Source organism: Stegastes partitus, unplaced genomic scaffold (genome assembly GCF_000690725.1).
Source record: "Stegastes partitus isolate 25-593 unplaced genomic scaffold, Stegastes_partitus-1.0.2 Scaffold929, whole genome shotgun sequence".
NCBI classification, from domain to species: domain Eukaryota; kingdom Metazoa; phylum Chordata; class Actinopteri; family Pomacentridae; genus Stegastes; species Stegastes partitus.
In genome coordinates, this window is record NW_007578660.1 from 124,864 (window position 1) to 143,795 (window position 18,932).

Here is an 18,932-nt window from a genome sequence, read left to right on the forward strand (position 1 = left end):
ATTCTGTATTTCATGTACAGCAGTTTCTTTGCTGTATTTATTTCAACTGTCAATAAACTGCTGTGTAACAATGTGATATTTGCAGTCGCCTTATATTTTGGTTTCTTCCTCGTGTCCATAGGTACGAAAGCATATAAATGACCTGTACGAAGACTTACGAGATGGACATAACCTGATTTCACTGTTGGAGGTTCTGTCTGGAGACACATTGGTGAGTTTTTTTAAAACTTTTATTTTCATTTACGTTATCTTACTGTTCGTAATCATTGCTTATTAAGGAGAACTCAAAGCCAATTAGCAGAGTCATAAAACAGTGATGATGTTTTGGTACGTGTGGAACTTTGTCATCCTGCTGAGTTCATAACTAGCACAATCTCCAGTGAGGCCAGTCTTATCAAATGACAAATGATTGTAATTAGATACCCATAAGGAAAGTAAAACAACTGCCATTCCTCTTCTAGTAAAGCGGTCTATGACACCTTTGCATAACTGAGCCACTTCTTGCTTATGTAACTGATGGTAGGAGGGAATCCTGGGATTTTACGTCTGTAATCAGATCTGCTGTGTTTTTGTATCCACCAAAACCCCCTTACATAGACAAAGTCACGTTTTCAGTGAACTGTTGGCAAGGTTCAAGCATATCAAAATCCTTGTCTCACTGATCTGTTCTCTGATATCTGTGCAACTTAATGACATGCTTATCATTATCATGGTGACTGTTATACTACTAGATATAAGCAGTAGAACGTGTGGGTGGTAGCTTTTTATTTATTTATTTTTTTACTTCCGGTGATAGGGTGCTTTAAACCGTAGCTGCAGTCGTACTTCTTAAGTGGCACCAAGCTCGGGGTATTGAATAGTCTAGTTACTAAAAGAATGTTTTCTTTTCCTTGAAAAAATGTAGACACATCAGGGCAAGCTAGAAAGTGGGAAAATTCGTTTTGTGGTTGCACCACTGGAGTTCCTAGCAGGTTCTTGGCAGCCTTTAATCACTCATTAACAATCTCCCTAACAAGCTTTTAAGCCCACTAACTGCCCAAGGCTGCTTTTAAACAAGTGACATCAATTGTTAGCATGAAATATCTCCAGGTAAGACAGATACAGTGTAATTTATGAAATATCACTGAGGAGGATGTGTTATGTAGAAACCATAGCAGCGTTTTTGTTTGGAGAAGAAGGAATAATCAGTTTGCTGGTTTACAGAGCTGCCTGTGCTTCTTCACACTGGAGATTTAAAAAAACAAAACTGTAAATTTAAGTACTTCAGTACATCAAAAGTCTTGGGGAATTTCCTCTGGTCACGAGAGTTTCCTGGACACTTGGCCCACAGGAGACAAATATTAGAGCAGGTCTGTGTATACAAAATTCTGTTTGCTCTCATCAGTCTTATTGGCACTCAGAGGACAAATGTTGGTGCACTGTTTAAATAGTTTTGATGGAATTGCAAAGAATGGTCCTATTGTGATTAATATATAGATGGACACAGTTATATACAGCTGTATAGTCACTTTCCAGTCAGTCAAATCTCGCAATGACCAAGAAATGATCTATGAAAGCTGGAAACCTTTTCAGATTCTAAATCACCGAAACCTTTTACAAATAATATTCAGATATCTTTGTAACTGTATTTATCATTTTGAAATGTGTTTATCTATTTGACTAATAGGCTACTTTCCCACTTCTGTTAAGTTGTAGATAATATCTAGCACAATCGCAGAAAAACGTACTTATTTACATGTTAATTTAAAACAGGCCAAAACCGTAAATAATGTCTCCATCAAATATCATTTTTAAAAAAAATGGTGATGTGTTCTTTATAATCTTTGACTTTACAGTTACACTATTTTTACTGTATTTAAATCAACAAATAATATCGCTGTTTTATAGATATTTGCCATTGTTTGAAAGAAAATGTCTTAAGTAAATAAATATATTAAGGAATGACACATGGTGAAAAGTTTTTTAAATCGTCATTAGATTATCTCTGTTTTATTAAATTACAGATAATATCTAGTAGATTAACAGATCAAAGATAAAATGAAATGGTAACTGTAAGCAAAAATAAAAAACAAAGAAATTTGCCGAAACTGTACACAATATCCACGTCAAAAATCTGGATGTTTACAAAAAGTAATTTCTCCTTTTACACTATAGGACTGTAAAATGACACTTTTTAAAACTGCATTTAAATTAGCAATAGAAATATTATTATTTTACCGATTTATTTTTACTGTTTTTACAGTTTATGAATGTTACAGTATTCTATTATTTTTTATTTTATTTTTTTCTGGCACCTTTGCGTCAAGATTTTCACAGTTTTTTTTTTTTAAGGGATTTTTTTTTGACAGTGTAGCTGTATGTTTTCGACCTTAATAAATGTCACAGTAGTGCTGCATGTTATCGGTATTTGCAATATTTCATTTCTCTGTTAATGTCTCAATATTTCATTTATATTGAATTATATTGGCAGGTCTTTGTTCAGTCCAGAGTACATTTTTTCTAAATATGTAATATTAGCATTCTTTACTATCTTTACTCTGTATATTTAAAATTCCTGTATTCCTGTGCAAAGAACCCCAGCGGTTACTCCCCCTCCACTGTGACTAACTTCCATCCTTTAAGTATCTATCTGTTTTCTGTTTACATCCCGCTTTCCTACTCTTCTGTTCTCCGCTCTTTGATTGGTTTCCGTTCATTGTCTGACTTCCTTTGATTTGGCCGCTTTGTGTGTGTGTCCATGTCTTCCTTTTCTCCCCCCATGTGTTGACCTTTTCGGTGATAAGCCAAGGGAGCGTGATTTACTGAAGACTTTGCGGTTGGTGAGTGGGACAGAAGCATGTGCGGTTGAGCAGCATGGAGACACGGTGGATGATGATAAGGGGGTATGTGTGGCCTGACCCCCTCCACCTCCTTGTAACAAACTAATTCAGAGAGTGCTGTGATCAGTTAACAGGAGCTTAGAAACAATCCCACTGTAGGATTTGCTCTTATTGTAGCTGAAGTAGTTGCCTGAGTAGATATTGCAGTTTTTATACGTGATTATATTGCTTTTCATGATTTAGCCAACTTTTATTTTATCAGTGCAACGATGTCTTTCATGGTGACAATTTCTTCATGAGGGCATTATTTTTGTTTATGTTGCTCGATGGTACCGACAATACCGAGAAATGCGCGCTTGAACCAAAGACCCAGGCAGTTTCATTATCAAATTTTCCTTTTTTGTTGGGACTTTTATGTTACACAATGCCAGAGATTTGGCATTTAAAAAGGCATTAAAAAGATGAAATGAATTCTAACATAAGTTGTCTGCAGAGCTTGGGTCTTTACATCCATTTCACTAGCTTTGCGGATCATTGAGTTAAACTCTCTGAACCTACGTTGATGATCTGGACATTTTTCATTTGCTGCTTTTGAGTATTTTCCTGCTTTTTAAGCCACAAGAAGGCTCAGTAAGTGAATGACATCCACTACGTGAAAGAGATGTTGGTGCTTTGCTGCTGAAGATGAACAGTGCAAGTCTTTTGCCACTGCGGCATCCTGGCTTGAATGCATTTTCCATTTCATTACCTCATGCTGTGGCCCCTGACTGTTCATAACATTTAGCCACGAGAGGTCATATATTACAGCATTCTGTGATAATTTACAGCACACAATTGAATTATGTTAATTATTTTAGTTGCAGCTTTTGCTATTAGGGTTATACCTGGCTGGTTAGGATGCTTGATTTGTTCTAACATGTACATTTGTAGAAGTGTAAAAGGTGGAAGATGTTCTAGGATTGTACACTGTATGCACACGTTTTGGAGAAATGGTGTTGGTAGCGTTTCTGTGTGTTCTTTTAAGTCTTGCACCTCACCAGCACAGCGGGTAAGAACCGTGAAGCATGTCCTGTGTCCTCCACGCTACTAATCATTTTTTTTTAATTTGCTCTCTGATATTGAGAAGAACCTGATTAGCATACATGGCTCCTCTTCCCTCTTTATGTCCACAGCCTCGGGAGAGAGGGAGGATGCGCTTCCACAGGCTCCAGAATGTACAAATAGCACTGGATTATTTAAAGAGGCGGCAGGTAAGGATCAGTTTAAAATGCATTTTCAGACTTGTTGTGTCACACTTTTGCCTGAGGATGAGAATATATTTGAACCCGTGTTATCAGACATGTTTTAACCCTCTGAACCCCAAACTGTTTGTACCTGCTTTTTGCTCACATTTTTACTCAGTGTGGGCTCATTTTTTACTGCAATATAAAGTCTTCCACCCCTCTGGAAAAATGTCTTCTGTGCAGTTGTGCACTGGGATAATATCATCATTTTTTTCCCTTTTTTTAATGAAAGTGAAAGTTCTTTTTATTATTTATCTTACAAAAATTTTAAAAAAAAAATGCAACAACCTGGAGTCAGCATTTTCCCAGATGCACTCAGGTGTTATCAACATTGGAAAAATGGTGGCTCAACATACTACAGATAGTTTATTACTTAAATTTTTAATTTGTTTTCATACTTAACTCCATTCCGTGCTGTGTAAACACAGCCTGCAATTCAGCTGAAAAGTCTGAATTTTTTTCAAGTGGTCTTAACTGAGCCAATTCTGACTTTTCAGCTGCGCAGAGGAGTGCAGAATCTTTTGGTTTTCACAGTATTTGGTTCGATTGACTGTTTTTGGTATATTTTAAAATGAAACACGTAGAATAGAGTGATGTAGATTAAATATCATACATTTTAGGTTTGGTTATTTTTCCTGATGGAATGGAATCCACTCATTTTTTTTTCTGTTTTTACACCTTATGGCTTAAATATAAAGTATAATTTTGGTGATTTATTATTTTTTTTAACAATCACATGCCGTTCAAACCTGCCGGCACATTTTAGGTTCAGAGGGTTAAATTGTCAACTGCCACAATAAACCACTGGCAGTCAGTGTGCAGTTAAAGCTGAAACACTATCAATCCTTTACTGATTCATAGCCATAACCAAGTGAAAGTCCACATTATTCATCTGGAATTTTCACACTTTGAGGTGGAGTAATGTATTATTTATTATGAAATGTTGCAGCTAAATAGTTTACATATCAATTAATGTTTGCAGTTAGTCTTCTGGGAGCTGCATCACATTATTATTGGTTCATTTGTAACCAGAATGGCAACAAATGCAACCAAAGGTGCATATGTAATACGGTGGCAGTCGGCAGCAGACTGAATTTCTGGGTTCAGTCCGCCCCAGTGACTACTCAGACGCTGCCAGTTCTTCAACATCACACTCTGTTGGACTCACGTCATTTATTTTTTTGGCTTTCCTTGCAAAAATTACAATTCAGTTCAGTTGCCACAAGTAATAGCAGCATTTAAGGAGCGCTGACTACAAATCCCATCAGTGGGATTTCAAAGCGCTTTGATTGGCCTCCCCTCCCCCGCCACCCTCAGGATGCGAAGAAGAACACAGCCTCGTTGAGCCGTAGCCAGATGTGACGTAAGGCTCGAGACAAAGGAATCATAGATGGTCACAAATGAGTTGTTCTATTGTTTTAGCAAGAGTACATACCAGACACATTCATGCATCCTCCGTACTCATAGGATGTGAAATGATCTAAGTGTTTGATCTTCACTAAATCTCCCCCTGCAGCTGATTGATTACAGTTATTACAGATGATCAGGCTGGCAGTGGAGGGATAAATTATTCACTGCTATATTATACCAGGACTGTGTTCAGACGCTGCTTCCTATGTCATGCTTTATATGAAGGATACCATTAAATGCACGATTATTCACTTTGATAAGTGGCGGGTTCTTAACATTTAATTAGCAGAAATCACTAATGCTCAGTGTTTATCTTCGTCCAACACTGTGATTACCGTAACAGTGTTCCCTGGAATAATATAATGACTATTGTGCCACCTTGTGGTGGTGTTTAAATGACAGGTGTAAGTCAAAATAGATGAACACTTGCATTCATAATTTGTACTTAATTAATGTAACGAATACATGTGAAGGTGAAAACTAATGTAAAAACTCACTGAATACTTAGAGATATTGTAAAATTGTGAATATGCACTCATTGATTGTACATTTTCTTTCATCAGGTCAAACTTGTAAATATCAGGAATGACGACATCACAGATGGCAACCCAAAACTGACCCTGGGATTGATCTGGACCATAATTCTGCACTTTCAGGTCAGTGTTCCCATTCTATTGTTTTATAGTTTGAATGCTTTCAATGGTGGGTAATTAGGGCATCTTGTTACCCAGGTTTAATGTTCTTGTAATACACATGACAGATGAGCAGACTGGGCTGTTAACTTTGAACTTATTTTTCTCTTTGCCTCCTGCTCAGTGTTGTTCTGTTGCTTATTTTCAGTACGTTAATGCAGATGGTTTTTCAGTTAGTTTTCTTGAAAGGTGTTTTAGTGCAACAGAAATGCTGGCATGTTTTAGGATCGAACTGCGTTATGCCAAATGCCCTCCCAACTGAGGCGTTTAAATGCACCCATGACATAGATGTTCCTGCTTTTGACCACAAGGTGTCAAAGCTGTGCAGCATACGTCATGCTGAGTGATGGGATTACTGTTGCATTTGTCGGGGATTTCAGAGTAAAATAATATGTTAAGTGTATGCATAGCTTACTTTAGTTCATGTTTGACTCCGCTCAAGTTGCAGCTTGACCAGTTAACATCAGGTAGCTGCTTGTAGCCACAATGTCTTGGCATTTAAAAGCAGAGGGAAATGGCTTGAAAAGATCTTCTTTTTTTTCTATCTGTGCAAGAAAAGCATTGTAATTTGTGTGATAGGTTATTTCCCAGAATCTCCTTGGTGTACAGTTTTTTCACAGGACAACAGAACTGTAGCTTAATTTTGTGAAACTTTGGTGCACTTACTGGACCGGCCAAGCATTAGTGTGCATTTATTTGAAAAAAAAAAAAAAAGCTTTAGAGAGTTGTGATGGTTTTCAGGATGCTCTAAGCTGAGTCCATATATCTTGCTGGATGTTCTCTCTGGGAATTCTTCACATTTTATTACTGTGACACGAACCAGTTCATGTGGGTTAGTCTCTATGTGCATGCCAGGAGTGTCCAGGTGTGCACAAGAGTATTCAAGGATGATTCGTAATCTAACAGCATGCAGAAACACTCTCTATTTCTCTCCCCCTCCCCTCCTCTCCTCCCTGACTTTTATTAGATTATTCACATCTTTAGCACATGCCAGTTGTGATTCAGGGACACGGATATTACAAATATTAGTCTGTGTCTTTCAGATGTCTGGCTTTGTTTACCATGGTAGTGAGTTAACATGCTACTTCAGAACAAGCATGCATATGTGTGACTAAAACTCTCAATGAATTGAAAAGTAGCTAATACAATTTTGCCTGGACTCCGACGTGCTGACAGGTAGCGTCTGCGATGATGCCAACACCTGCTGCTGTCGGTCTCACGCAAGCCCTCGAGTGGTTTATCCAGCAGCAAAGGGCCTGTTTCTTCTTGAATTGGAAGGGCACCAGGATACTTAGGAGAAAATGTTAAACTTCAGTCACAGCGTAGACCTTTAGCTTTATTAAATAAGCATAGCCAACAGCATGCCGACATGTATGAACTGCGCACTATTTTCATATGATATACGTTCGTATGACTGACTTTGCCAGAAGTATTCAGGATCAGCTCTTGTCTTATAGACAGACGTTGTTTGTTTGAGACGTTGTGTGCCTTCTATTCTCACTGCTGCGGGCTAATTTTTGATATCGACTTATATAAAAGTTTTGCCTCGCCTCTCTACCTCGTGGCTGCTTTACTGTTTTACTGCTGAAGTTTTGTGAAGGTGTTTCAGAGACTGTGCGTGGTTCAATCATGTCTGTACAGGTACAGAGTTCGATTTAATACACAAAGCAGACACTATTGTATTCTTCAGAATGGTGTTCACGGTGTATTTTTGCCCGGGACTCAGGGCGGAGTGTTGTGGGTGACAGAGCACCGTCGTGACAAAGCACTGCTGTCAGGTGTTTCAATGCTTGTCTGACTTGTTTGTTTGTGTTGCCCTGAGTGTTACTTTCTCTGTGTGTGATGACTATTGTTCTGCCACCTACCTAACACAAAGACATATATCGGTGATTCATTCATGTTGTTTTTATTACTGTTACTAAAACATTGTCTGAGGCTATGTAATATTGAATGCTAATAAGCTACATTTAATTAAAATACGTACAAATAAAGTCTAATACTGCAGTGAATGGTAGGTTGACCAACATAAGGAGAGGCAGGGGTGATCAGTACGCTGTAGTTTGAACTGTGCTGACTGTCAGGTGACTTTGACCTTCAGGGAAACTTCATTGACGTTTAAATATTGTAAGCTCACAGTAGCACACGGCTATTTTTAGCTGAGCGGTGTGGTGGCACTATATTTACAGTTTTTATTCTCTTTTTGCCCTTGAAGTATTGCTAGATTCCTCTGCAGAGGGCTTGTGGCAGTGGTTTGATACTGTGGATCTCTTCCTGGTTGGAGCATTTGCCCTGTTGCAAACTGCGGCGGTGGTGATCTGTTCAGATAATAGTGTTTGTCTAAGCCATTGGACTTAAGCCCCACCTCTGGCCCGGGCCATCGGACATAGCTTGATTAATAGACAAAGTGAAAGCACTTTGTTGTCCAGCTTGGATTTGCCTCAGCTCCTGCTGCTCCCGTTGACCTATCCCATTCTGGTTTTCAAAGCCTTTCTGACCGTCTGGTTCATGCAGCCAAACTTGCTGAGCCAAAATTTCTCACAGAATAATAGGTGGCCGTCAGCTGGCGTCCACTTGCAGTTTTAAAGCTCGTCCTCCCTTCAGACACTGTGCTGCCTCATCACACAAATATTATGAAAGGAAACAGGAGACTGTGACGTACATGTTTACTCTCTTGATGAAGCCAGACTGAAACAGGTCCGTCCACAAGCCTTTTTTTTCATTCCTGCCCAGCTGAGAGCTATAAGCACGTGGGCCACGTCCGTGTGTGCATTTATGGTGTTTGTGCTGTATTAGCGAAGCCGGAGAAATGTTTCAAAGGTCAGAAAAGATTCCAGTGTCAGAGGCGAGACCCAAGAGAGAGCAAGCGAGCAAATGAGAAATGCAGAGAGGGAGAGAGAGCGCGAGAGAGGGAGAGAAGGAGAGAGAGAGAGGCTGACCGGTTCCCAGCAGTGAGTCTCCTAAAGTCAACGAAAGGAAGACGTCAACTCTGCTCTGAGGAAAGCGAGCTTTATGTCTGTCTGCCGGGCTGCCACTGCTTATTGCTACTTGCGCTGTGTTAAAATGGCTTTCTGTCAGTGGGATAGTGGTTCTTCAGACCGAGTGGCGCTCACTGGATACTTTGCCTGAAAACTATTCAGCACAGTTGATGGACAAGACATGGGAAACATCTGTGGCTGCGTTCGGGGCCCTAAAGAGGAACACTATGTGGACCCGAAGAAAGCTCCACTGAATCCCGAATCGAAAGAGCTCAAAGGTCGCCGCTACTTTCAGAGGAAGAAGAGGAAATCAGGGGATTTTAAGCCCGGTGGATCTCTCAGGAGTCCTGTAAGTGAAAACACAACTAGTCAGGTCGTCTGCAATCGTGCAGAGCTTCAAGATGGAAACTCAGAGGAGAACCAAGCCATGCTGGGTAAACCCTCAGAGGTGGAGAAGGAGAACCATCTATCCAGGCAAGACAGCATCAGCAGAGGTGTTTATGTTGGAGAGGTACCGGTTTTAATCCTCAGGGATCCTTGTAATCAACCTCTTGGCACGAGGTTAGCGTGCAGGCCTGGATGGTTTCCCGCAGACCAGGCAGAAGTTGACAGGAGCAGGTCTGCTGTCGAAGCAAAGCTCCATGGTATCAGCACGACGTCCAGAGGTGTCTCAGCCAAGGATGGTCTTCTTGTAAAGAAGCTGCTGCGACGCCAGCTAAGGAGGGCCGTTAGCTTTGGAGCAGTGGAGCACATGCTGCGGACTCTGAGGGGTAGTGACAGACCTGGGAGTGAGGAAACGTTTGCCAAGATTATATGGGGCTCTCAAGCACACAGGAGGAGGAGACGGAGGGCCTACACCTGCTCTGGTTACGTAGACTGCATCCCAGCTCCTGCCAAATGTATTTCCACCCAGCACGAGGTAAACCAAGAGCGTGCTATCTATAGCCATTATGGGGATGATTCATAATAAGGGGTTTGATTGGGGCGTAATGTAACCTGAACATCGCAAAGGTGGTGTTTAAATACATGTCAGTGTGGCAGTAAGGTGGCTCTTGACTGTGTTGAACTAATATCCTCTTAGACTTTTATATCCTATCAGCATGGTTGATTGTTGGAGTGTTTTTGTCTTTATTGTGGTGTTTTTTTATGTGTCCAGTCATAACAATGCAATACATACAATAACTCACATGTTCTAGAAGATTATTTAACAAAGTCTTTTGGATGTGTGATCAAATTATCTGAAGACTGCTGTTTTAAATATGCACGCTGCCCATCTGTGTGAGTGTGGAGCTGAATGATTGTTGTGTTGAAGTCCAGGAGGTAGATGGCCAGTTACTTTGCATCAATGGTTATATGTGTGGAATGAAAATGGGAGTTTTATCAGTGAAAAATAAGACATATTCACTGTTCTTATGTGATTCTAAATGTCTGAATATGTGGTGTAGATGTTTTCAGGTGTTTCAGGGATTCAGATATATGCTGTGAGTCATTTTTTGGAGCGGTTTTGTTGAGCGTGTTCAGAACATGTCATTCATTCCTAACTATTTTGATATCATAGAGGCAGCAGTGGGTCATTAGGAGGCTGAAATGTGTGAAAATGTATGGTATTCATCCTGAAATGCATCTCTCCTTCAGTTTTAAAAAAAAAAATGTTTGTCCCTCCATGGTAACTGTTATATTGCAGTCTTAGTGAACTCCTTTATCCTTGCATTGTGTTGTGGAAACCACAGTCTTTTAAAGTGTCCAGTGAAACTACTGGACCAAGTCAGGTTTCGTTCTTTGACGTCTGTATTAGGTGCATTTGTAGGAAGGCTGACTGTGGCCTGGTTTGTCCACTTTATCTCTTGTTCAAGACTCCAGAGTTACTGTCATGGTCATCATTTTAGAGTCCCAATTTGATTGATGAAAAGGACTAAATCAATTTTGTTTCTCTGGCTGTAGGCCTGTTAAAGTCCTGTATGCTTTGGAAGTTATAACATTTGGATAGACTGGTCTCTGGATGGATCTTCCTTTTTCTTTCTTCTGAACTTTGTGAGCTGTACTTGTGTTAGTCTTGTCTGAACTATAGTGTGTTGATCAGTTGGACGTTGTTACTGTTTGTGTTACTGATATTACATGTCTGCAAATCAGATCCCCTTACAAAACTGAATGATGGAATTATTGATTGTTTGGTTGACTGGCTGAAGTTTATCCTTCACTTTGGGTTGCTTTGCTTCTTGGTTTTGTTTAAACTATATGATGGATGAGAATTTTCTGTGTTATGGAAAAAAAAACGTGTACAGAGATATAGAAACATGCAGTGTTTCTGTAACGCTGGCTTGTTGATATGTGTATTACAGGAGAACAATGTCTGCCAAGGCCTTTATCAATATTATAGAGATTGTTTGGATGTCATCAGTGGTGGAATATAACAAAGTACGTTTACTCAAGTACTGTACCTCGGTACAAATCGAAAGTGCTTGTATTTTACTTGAGTTTTAGCATTTTGTGTAACTTTTATACTTCTGCTCCACTACATCTTAGACACAGATATTGTACTTTGTACTCTACGGCATTTGTGTGACAGCTGTTGTTCCTTGTTGCTTTGAAGATTAAACTTTTCATTCACGTCCTGTTCAGTGAGAACCATGTAATTCTATATTTGTTAATCCTAGGAGTTCAGTAGAAAGCAACTAGACTTCTTTTTAGGCTCCTGAAGACGTTTCACCTCTAATCCCAGAGGCTTCTTCAGTTCTCTTGGATGAGAAGTGAAACTTCTAAAGAGAAACCAAAAGAGAATTCCGGTGGCTTTCTACTGAAGCTGCTAGGATTACCATGACCTAGATGACTGAGAATCTACACACACAACTCCATATTTGGTGACTGCGAATTTGAAATGTTCTGATGAACATTCTCCTACTATTTAAGATATTTAACAATTATCTTTTTAACTCTTTTGGATTAACTGAAAATGCACAAATGCCACAAACCAGAAAACAGGACTGTTCTTCTGAAATCACAAAAATGTGACTTTCTACAGATATGTGGTTCTCACAGGGCAGCAATGCTGTAAACATAAGATGGTTTTATAGAACACGTGTCAAACTCAAGGCCTGCAGGCCAAATCCACCCCGTCACGTCATTTTATGTGGCCCGAGAGAGATGTGTGTTTCCTAATCTAATAAATTAATCGGATTTACGCAATATAATATCACGTAATATAATGTTGTAATTCATGTTATAATAACACAACAATGTGCCTATATATATATTTTACTTTTAGGTAAAGGCATACACAATATTTGTTCATAGAATAAATAATAATCAAATGCAGAGACGATTATTTACCAGTATGTTAAGGAGTCATTACATGTATACAGTCTTACAGTTCTAACTAGACCACTGAGGGCAAACATAATGCTTATGTGGCTCAGGATGAAAATGAGTTTGACACCCCTGTTATAGAATATGATGTTTTACTGTAGATTAGACTGCCAAACAGTATATAAAGTAGTTGAAATGAGCTCAACTTTAAACCCCTACAGCAGTGATGTACATCATGGACATTAATGCAGCACCAATAATAATCCATATAAAACCATCTTTATAATCATAAAGATCATCACATAATTGTAAAATGCAGACAGGGACCATTTTTTTCTGCTGAATAAATACTTTTACTTTTGATGCCTTAATACTATGAACCTCCCAAAGTGGTGGTGACTTCGTATGGCCAGTTGTCTTTAGGAAAACCCAACAAAATTGCATAATTTATCGGAGCCACAAACCTTAAAAACAGAGACAATTGTTGAATCCGACGAACCTTGAACTAGTTATCAGTGATGTATAGTTCCCTCTGGACTCTTAACCAAATCCATGTCAAAAATCGTGGTAGTTCACCAAAATCTGTTAAAAAGCATCCAAAAAGTGACTATTTTCTCTGAGCATATTCTTTCAAAAACTAACAATCCTGCACTCCTTGACACAGCTACAAAGCCATTAGTGACCAGCATTTAGGTGTCAAAACATCCAGGGTTTTATTAGATAAACTGCAACCTGTGCTCACACAGAGCAGATAGAAGAAAAGTAATAACAGTAAAATCAAGTTAGCTATTAGTATGCAGTCACTCTTTTATTTTCAAGTGTTGATAACACCTGTGGGCACTTGGAATGGAAATGTTGTACCAGCAGAGTCCAGTTTGTTTCAGTGAAGTATTTTTTTTTCTTCTTTCATGATATATGACATTATTACATTGTTTTGCAGCACCAAGTACGTATTTGAGTTGTGCTGCTTCCAAAGAGGTGCATGTCTTTATGAACGAATAGTTGGTTAAAAAAAACAAAATGTCCAGAAGCTGCTTGAAGTTCAGAAGGTTAAGTACATTTTTCCATAATGTAGTATAAGTACTTCTACTTAAGTAAAGTAGATATTTCGTACACCAGCGGATTTTATAAACAAGGTGCACCAAGAACTCTCTGGAAGTCAATCTGTTGAGTGTCACTGTTGGTTTTACGTCATATTCATGCTGTTTAGTGTGCTGTAAAACCATTGGGTAATTCATTACACAACTCAGCCACACATCGCTGACCTGCTGCTGACTTTTTCATGTGTGCACAGAGCTGTTAATGAACTAGACAAGGAAACATTTATCCTTATCTAATGTTAAATACGTTTGTTATTATTAAGGTCAGAGTCTTCTCTGTACAAGATATTTACTGTCTTTAAATGTTGTCTTTTCTCAGTCACTAAGGTGTTGAAAGAGTATTGTTTATCCCAACACGTGTGGTTACCACTGCATATCTTGTTTCTTATGTAAACAGTCATATCAGTAAGTGTGACGTCTTAATGCCACAGAGGGGTTTATCACGAATGAATGCGTGAGATTTTCTGTGTCTCTAAACCACGCTCCCTTTATTGTGGATTTAATAGACTTTGCAACACTGTTTTTCAGATCTCGGAGATCCACGTGACAGGGGAGTCCGAGGACATGACGGCCAAGGAGAGACTACTGCTCTGGTCCAAGCAGATAACGGAGGGCTACGTAGGGGTACGATGTGATAACTTCACAACCTCCTGGAGGGATGGGAGGCTATTTAACGCCATCATACACAAATACAGGTACTATAACATGCACAGAACATCAGGGTGTTCCACATAGCATTAAAGTATATGCATTGCTCCCACACTTTGCCTTTTCAGTATTGCATCTTCTCAGAATTTCTTCACTTGAATTGTCCCATCACACATGCCTTACCCATCTCTTTTTCTTCCTCTGTCCATGTCTTTTGCAGACCAGACCTGGTGGACATGAGCCGTGTGTCCGCACAGACCAACAGGTCAAATTTAGAACAAGCATTTGGTGTGGCCGAACAGCTGGGGGTGGCTCGACTGCTCGACCCCGAGGGTGAGGTCCACACACAGCATCACTTTGACTCCGAAAACACTGCAAATGCCTAAACACCATGAAGCCATAAATCATGTGCAGGGAGACTTGGATTCTGGCTCGAGGAATAATTCCTCTGAGTACAGCTCATGTGTTACGTTTACGAGCGTTTTTTACTCTCCTCCTCAGATGTCGACGTCCAGTCCCCGGATGAAAAATCTGTCATCACGTACGTCTCTACGCTGTTTGATGCCTTCCCCAAAGTACCCGATGGTGTTGATGGAGTCAGTCCTAATGTAAGTTAATGGCGTTGGTCCATAAGTGACTCCACCCAATCCAAGGGAAGCAGCTGAAAAGTGCCTTGTTGCTGATGGTTCTTTTTCTCTTGAGCAGGATGTTGATATCAAATGGGTGGAGTACCAGAACATGATCAAATACCTCAGCCAGTGGATCAAACACAACGTGGCCATAATGTCAGATAGATCATTCCCCAACAACCCCGTGGAACTCAAGGTAACAAATAAACATCACATTTGTGGATTTTCATCAATATTAATAGCTTTTATTCAACTTTGCTTCAGTCGAGCTCTCATTTTACAGAGTGCTTCGAATCTGCATGTAATGTTTGAAAGATGAAGGATAGCTGCCTGCTTCAAATAGCTTAACTGTAATGCTTATCTGCTGAAACTGAGACTTAAAGTGATATTGATGGATATAAGAGAGCAGCAGCATCCATTTGCTGTAAGAAGTCGATAGCTTCTAAAAGCGAAGGTGCATTCAAGCAGTTATTTTAAAGAGAAAGGAACAAATGCTTAGAGATTGTGTCGAAACATGTAAAAAAAACTTCATTGTTTTATTATTAATCTCTGATTTCTTTAACAGGCACTTTATACACAGTATCTCCAGTTTAAAGAACATGAAATCCCAGTGAAAGAAAACGAGAAAACCAAAATCCAAAATCTCTACAAAATGCTTGAGGTAAATGAAAAAAAAAAAACAGAAAACAGAAGACTATGCTGTTTTTGATCGCACGTTTGCAGTCTGACAAATTGCAGAAGTAACAAGTCTGTGTTTGGGGTGTGCCTGACAGATGTGGATTGAGTTTGGGCGCATCCAGTTACCCCAGGGTCATCATCCGAACGACGTGGAGAAGGAATGGGGAAAATTAATTGTTGCCATGCTTGAAAGAGAAAAGAGCCTGAGGCCAGAGGTGGAAAGGTATGTGGAGGCACTAATCTTATTTGTACTTTTACTGACCTGAGCCATCGTAACGTGATTGAAAGTCTAATATTTATAGACTCTATGAATTTATAACCTTGCGGGTTGCTGGGAGGTCATGATCGGCTACTGTGGCTGGACTTTGATATGACAAAACGTATGAGGCCACATGCAGGAATCTAAATCCTAAGTCGTTCGCCTTACATGCTATTTTTTCTAAATGAAAAGCATGAAGAAAGGGAAGCAAACGAGCTACATGAGTCATCATAATGTTTTCTGAGGTTGATGGAGGTGGAGTGCTGCTGTATCATATTGCAAGCCTGTTAATGTCTTTACTGAAACCAGAGACTAAGGATTGCTGCTGTACACCAGAGCGTGATTTGCCTTATTAAAGCAGAAATCCCCGAAGCTGACCAGCTAATTGATGTGGTTTATATGGACATGCAGTATTTATATGCTGGCATACACAATTTTTCTCTGGTAGATTTACTAGAGCCAAAGTGCACAGTTTGCGTGTGATAAGATTGAGATAAGTTTTGTTTCGCTTTGACAGATGATGAAGCATCAAAACAGAAAACTCTTGATCAGAGAATGAAAAATGATGTACAGGTTGTGTAGTCCATGAAAATTCTGTCAAAGCATGCCCCGATATATTTTTATGTGTAACAGAGTGACTGCTTTCTTATGGCATCTGATGTTCTGCTCCCATCATTGTTTGTTTGCCATGGAAATCTTATTTCTATGGAAACTCAAATGTCATCTTTTGGAACTGCCTCTTGACAATAGTTTAGGCAAGCTTACGTTTCCATTCCTGCCGTCACGGTCCATCAACACAACACACTCGGTGGGTGTGGTAAAACGTGGAAGAAACAGCAATTACAGCAGTTTGGCATTTCTGTATGCAGTCTCAGTTATTATGAAGGTGTACTGTCTCAACCTGCTATTTAATTTCTATCCCCTAAAGGCAGCATAGTATTTCAGGGTGGGATTCTTTACACACTCCTCACCTGTCTGTGACACTATAAATACGGGCGAGTTGAAAGCTGTTCGCTCAGTTGGGGCTACGGACGCCTGCAGTCGGGCTGTCGAGGTTCGATCGAGACTTGGATCCTTCACGTGGGATGACAGGGATGAGAAACTACGAGTTTTTGAGTGGCTGAAAACAGCAATCGTTGTTTACCATGTGAAGTACGATGGCCTATTTGAGCGGGATCTCGTCTATTAGCAACAGCAGCTTCACCAGCTTTGGCTCCAGTGACACCGTCGTCACTGAACCTTTGCAAATCAACAGCTCGGTCTTTCTCAATAACAACATTGCCTATGGATCAAGGTGAGGTTGCAGTGTGCTTGCTTTGCTTTTGTGAAGCTTTTTTTTTTATTAGAGTGATGACATGTGCAATAACTTGTTTTATAGGCTTGAGATGCTGCAGCAGATTGCCAACAGGGTCCAGCGTGACTGTGTCAACGGTGAAGACAAGCTGGCACTGGCAAGGACTTCCCTACAGTCTGTAAGTTTTGTGCAAGCTTGGTTTGACTTGATGTAAGTGGTGGTAAATAGGTCTGAGTGTACTTATTTGTCTTGAGTTTTAAGTCTCCTTTTTTTTCTGGTCTTCTAAGGATGCAAAACGTCTCGAGTCTGGCATTCAGTTCATAAATGAAGCTGAGATCGCCGGCTACCTGTTAGAGTGCGAGAACATCCTCAGACAACAAGTAGTGGACATCCAAATTCTTCTGGATGGAAAATTTCCATTTGCAGATCAACTCGTCCAAAGGTACAAAGTTGCTCCTCTTACAAAAACAACACTGATTTTTCTCACACATCGAGACGTCTCATATTGTTGTGCTCTTCTGTTCAGGGTATCAAAACTCCGGGATGATCTTCTGGCCCTGAGAGCCGAGTGTTCCTCCGTGTACAGCCAAGGCCGCACCCTGACAACAGAACAAACCAAAATGATGATCTCAGGCATCACGCAAAGCCTGAACTCTGGCTTCTCACAGAACATTAACACAAGCCTGACACCAGCCCTCACTCCTGCACTCACCCCAGGGGGCTTAGGTACTCCTGGATCCACATTCACCTCTAGCCTTACACCGTGCCTGACCCCATCCTTGACCCCTGCCTTGACCCCCAGCCTGCAGCCTGCTTCAGTCCAGAGCTACATGGGGAGTGGAGATGGCGGCGGCATGGACCCAAGTAGCCTCAGACATTTGAAACACATGCAGATCCGGAAGCCCTTATTAAAGTCCTCGCTGGCAGACCCGAACATGACGGAGGAGGAGGTCAACATGAAATATGTTCAGGACCTCTTGAACTGGGTGGAGGAGATGCAGGTGAGCAGTCACCATTAGTTTTTTATGTTAAATGTACCTTTAAGCATACAGTGCTTGGTATTAAATATTTGCCTTTTTTCTGTTTTAAAGTTGCAACTGGAACGTTCAGAGTGGGGATCTGATTTGCCAAGTGTGGAATTGCATTTAGAGAACCACAAAAGTGTACACAGAGCCATTGAGGAATTTCAAATGAGTCTTAAAGATGCCAAACTGAGTGAAGTAAGTTTGTTTCAGTGTGTCTGTCTTGATTTTAGCTTTAATGGAAATGTCAACTATGCTAAATAATTTGTAGCCTAGATGTTATCCTGACTTAGCTTGCTAAATTTAATGTATTGATTTAATTAAATTTAATTTGATTTTAGCTTCTACTGAAAACAGCAATAAACTAAATTGTGTTTTTCTTCTCTAAGATTCAGATGACCCTACCCCTGAAGCTATCTTATTCAGACAAACTGAACAAACTGGAAAAGCAGTATGAGAGACTATTAGTAAGTGATTTGCTGATCTCAAGGATCCTAATTTCCTAATTTGTGCTGCTACAAATGATTAATATGCTTGTTGTGGTCTGACTTTATAAATGCCTGTTTCTTTCAGAGCTGTTCTAGAGATCGGCAAACCCACCTGGAAAGTCTGCATGACTTTGTGTCACAGGCGACTCAAGAGCTGATCTGGCTGAATGAGAAGGAGGAGGAGGAGGTTGCATTTGACTGGAGTGATCGCAACAGCCACATCTCTAAGAAAAGAGACTACCATGCAGTAAGTCGTCGTTTTTTCTTCAAATAATCTCTCAATCGTACCTTAATCTGTCGAATTCTCCCGTGTATACTGAATAACAAGGGAT

At 40.0% G+C, this 18,932-nt stretch overlaps 1 protein-coding gene across 7 annotated transcripts in view; it reads left to right on the forward strand.

Moving 5' to 3' along the window:
* dst (dystonin) overlaps positions 1-18,932 on the forward strand; it is a 109,289-nt gene that overhangs the window by 26,086 nt on the left and 64,271 nt on the right. For 3 of the 7 annotated variants that reach the window (XM_008294017.1, XM_008294018.1, XM_008294019.1), the window contains 16 exons: positions 122-211; positions 2,784-2,882; positions 3,992-4,069; positions 6,076-6,168; positions 14,111-14,277; positions 14,451-14,563; positions 14,732-14,838; positions 14,936-15,055; positions 15,425-15,520; positions 15,633-15,760; positions 17,175-17,268; positions 17,378-17,532; positions 17,617-18,091; positions 18,182-18,310; positions 18,502-18,579; positions 18,686-18,847. In XM_008294017.1, coding sequence (XP_008292239.1) covers positions 122-211; positions 2,784-2,882; positions 3,992-4,069; positions 6,076-6,168; positions 14,111-14,277; positions 14,451-14,563; positions 14,732-14,838; positions 14,936-15,055; positions 15,425-15,520; positions 15,633-15,760; positions 17,175-17,268; positions 17,378-17,532; positions 17,617-18,091; positions 18,182-18,310; positions 18,502-18,579; positions 18,686-18,847 — 2,184 coding nt within the window. Of the gene's footprint in view, positions 1-121; positions 212-2,783; positions 2,883-3,991; positions 4,070-6,075; positions 6,169-9,142; positions 10,099-14,110; positions 14,278-14,450; positions 14,564-14,731; positions 14,839-14,935; positions 15,056-15,424; positions 15,521-15,632; positions 15,761-16,838; positions 17,091-17,174; positions 17,269-17,377; positions 17,533-17,616; positions 18,092-18,181; positions 18,311-18,501; positions 18,580-18,685; positions 18,848-18,932 lie in introns of those variants that run through there. The other 4 variants (XM_008294015.1, XM_008294020.1, XM_008294016.1 and 1 more) reach the window with 4 other exon arrangements.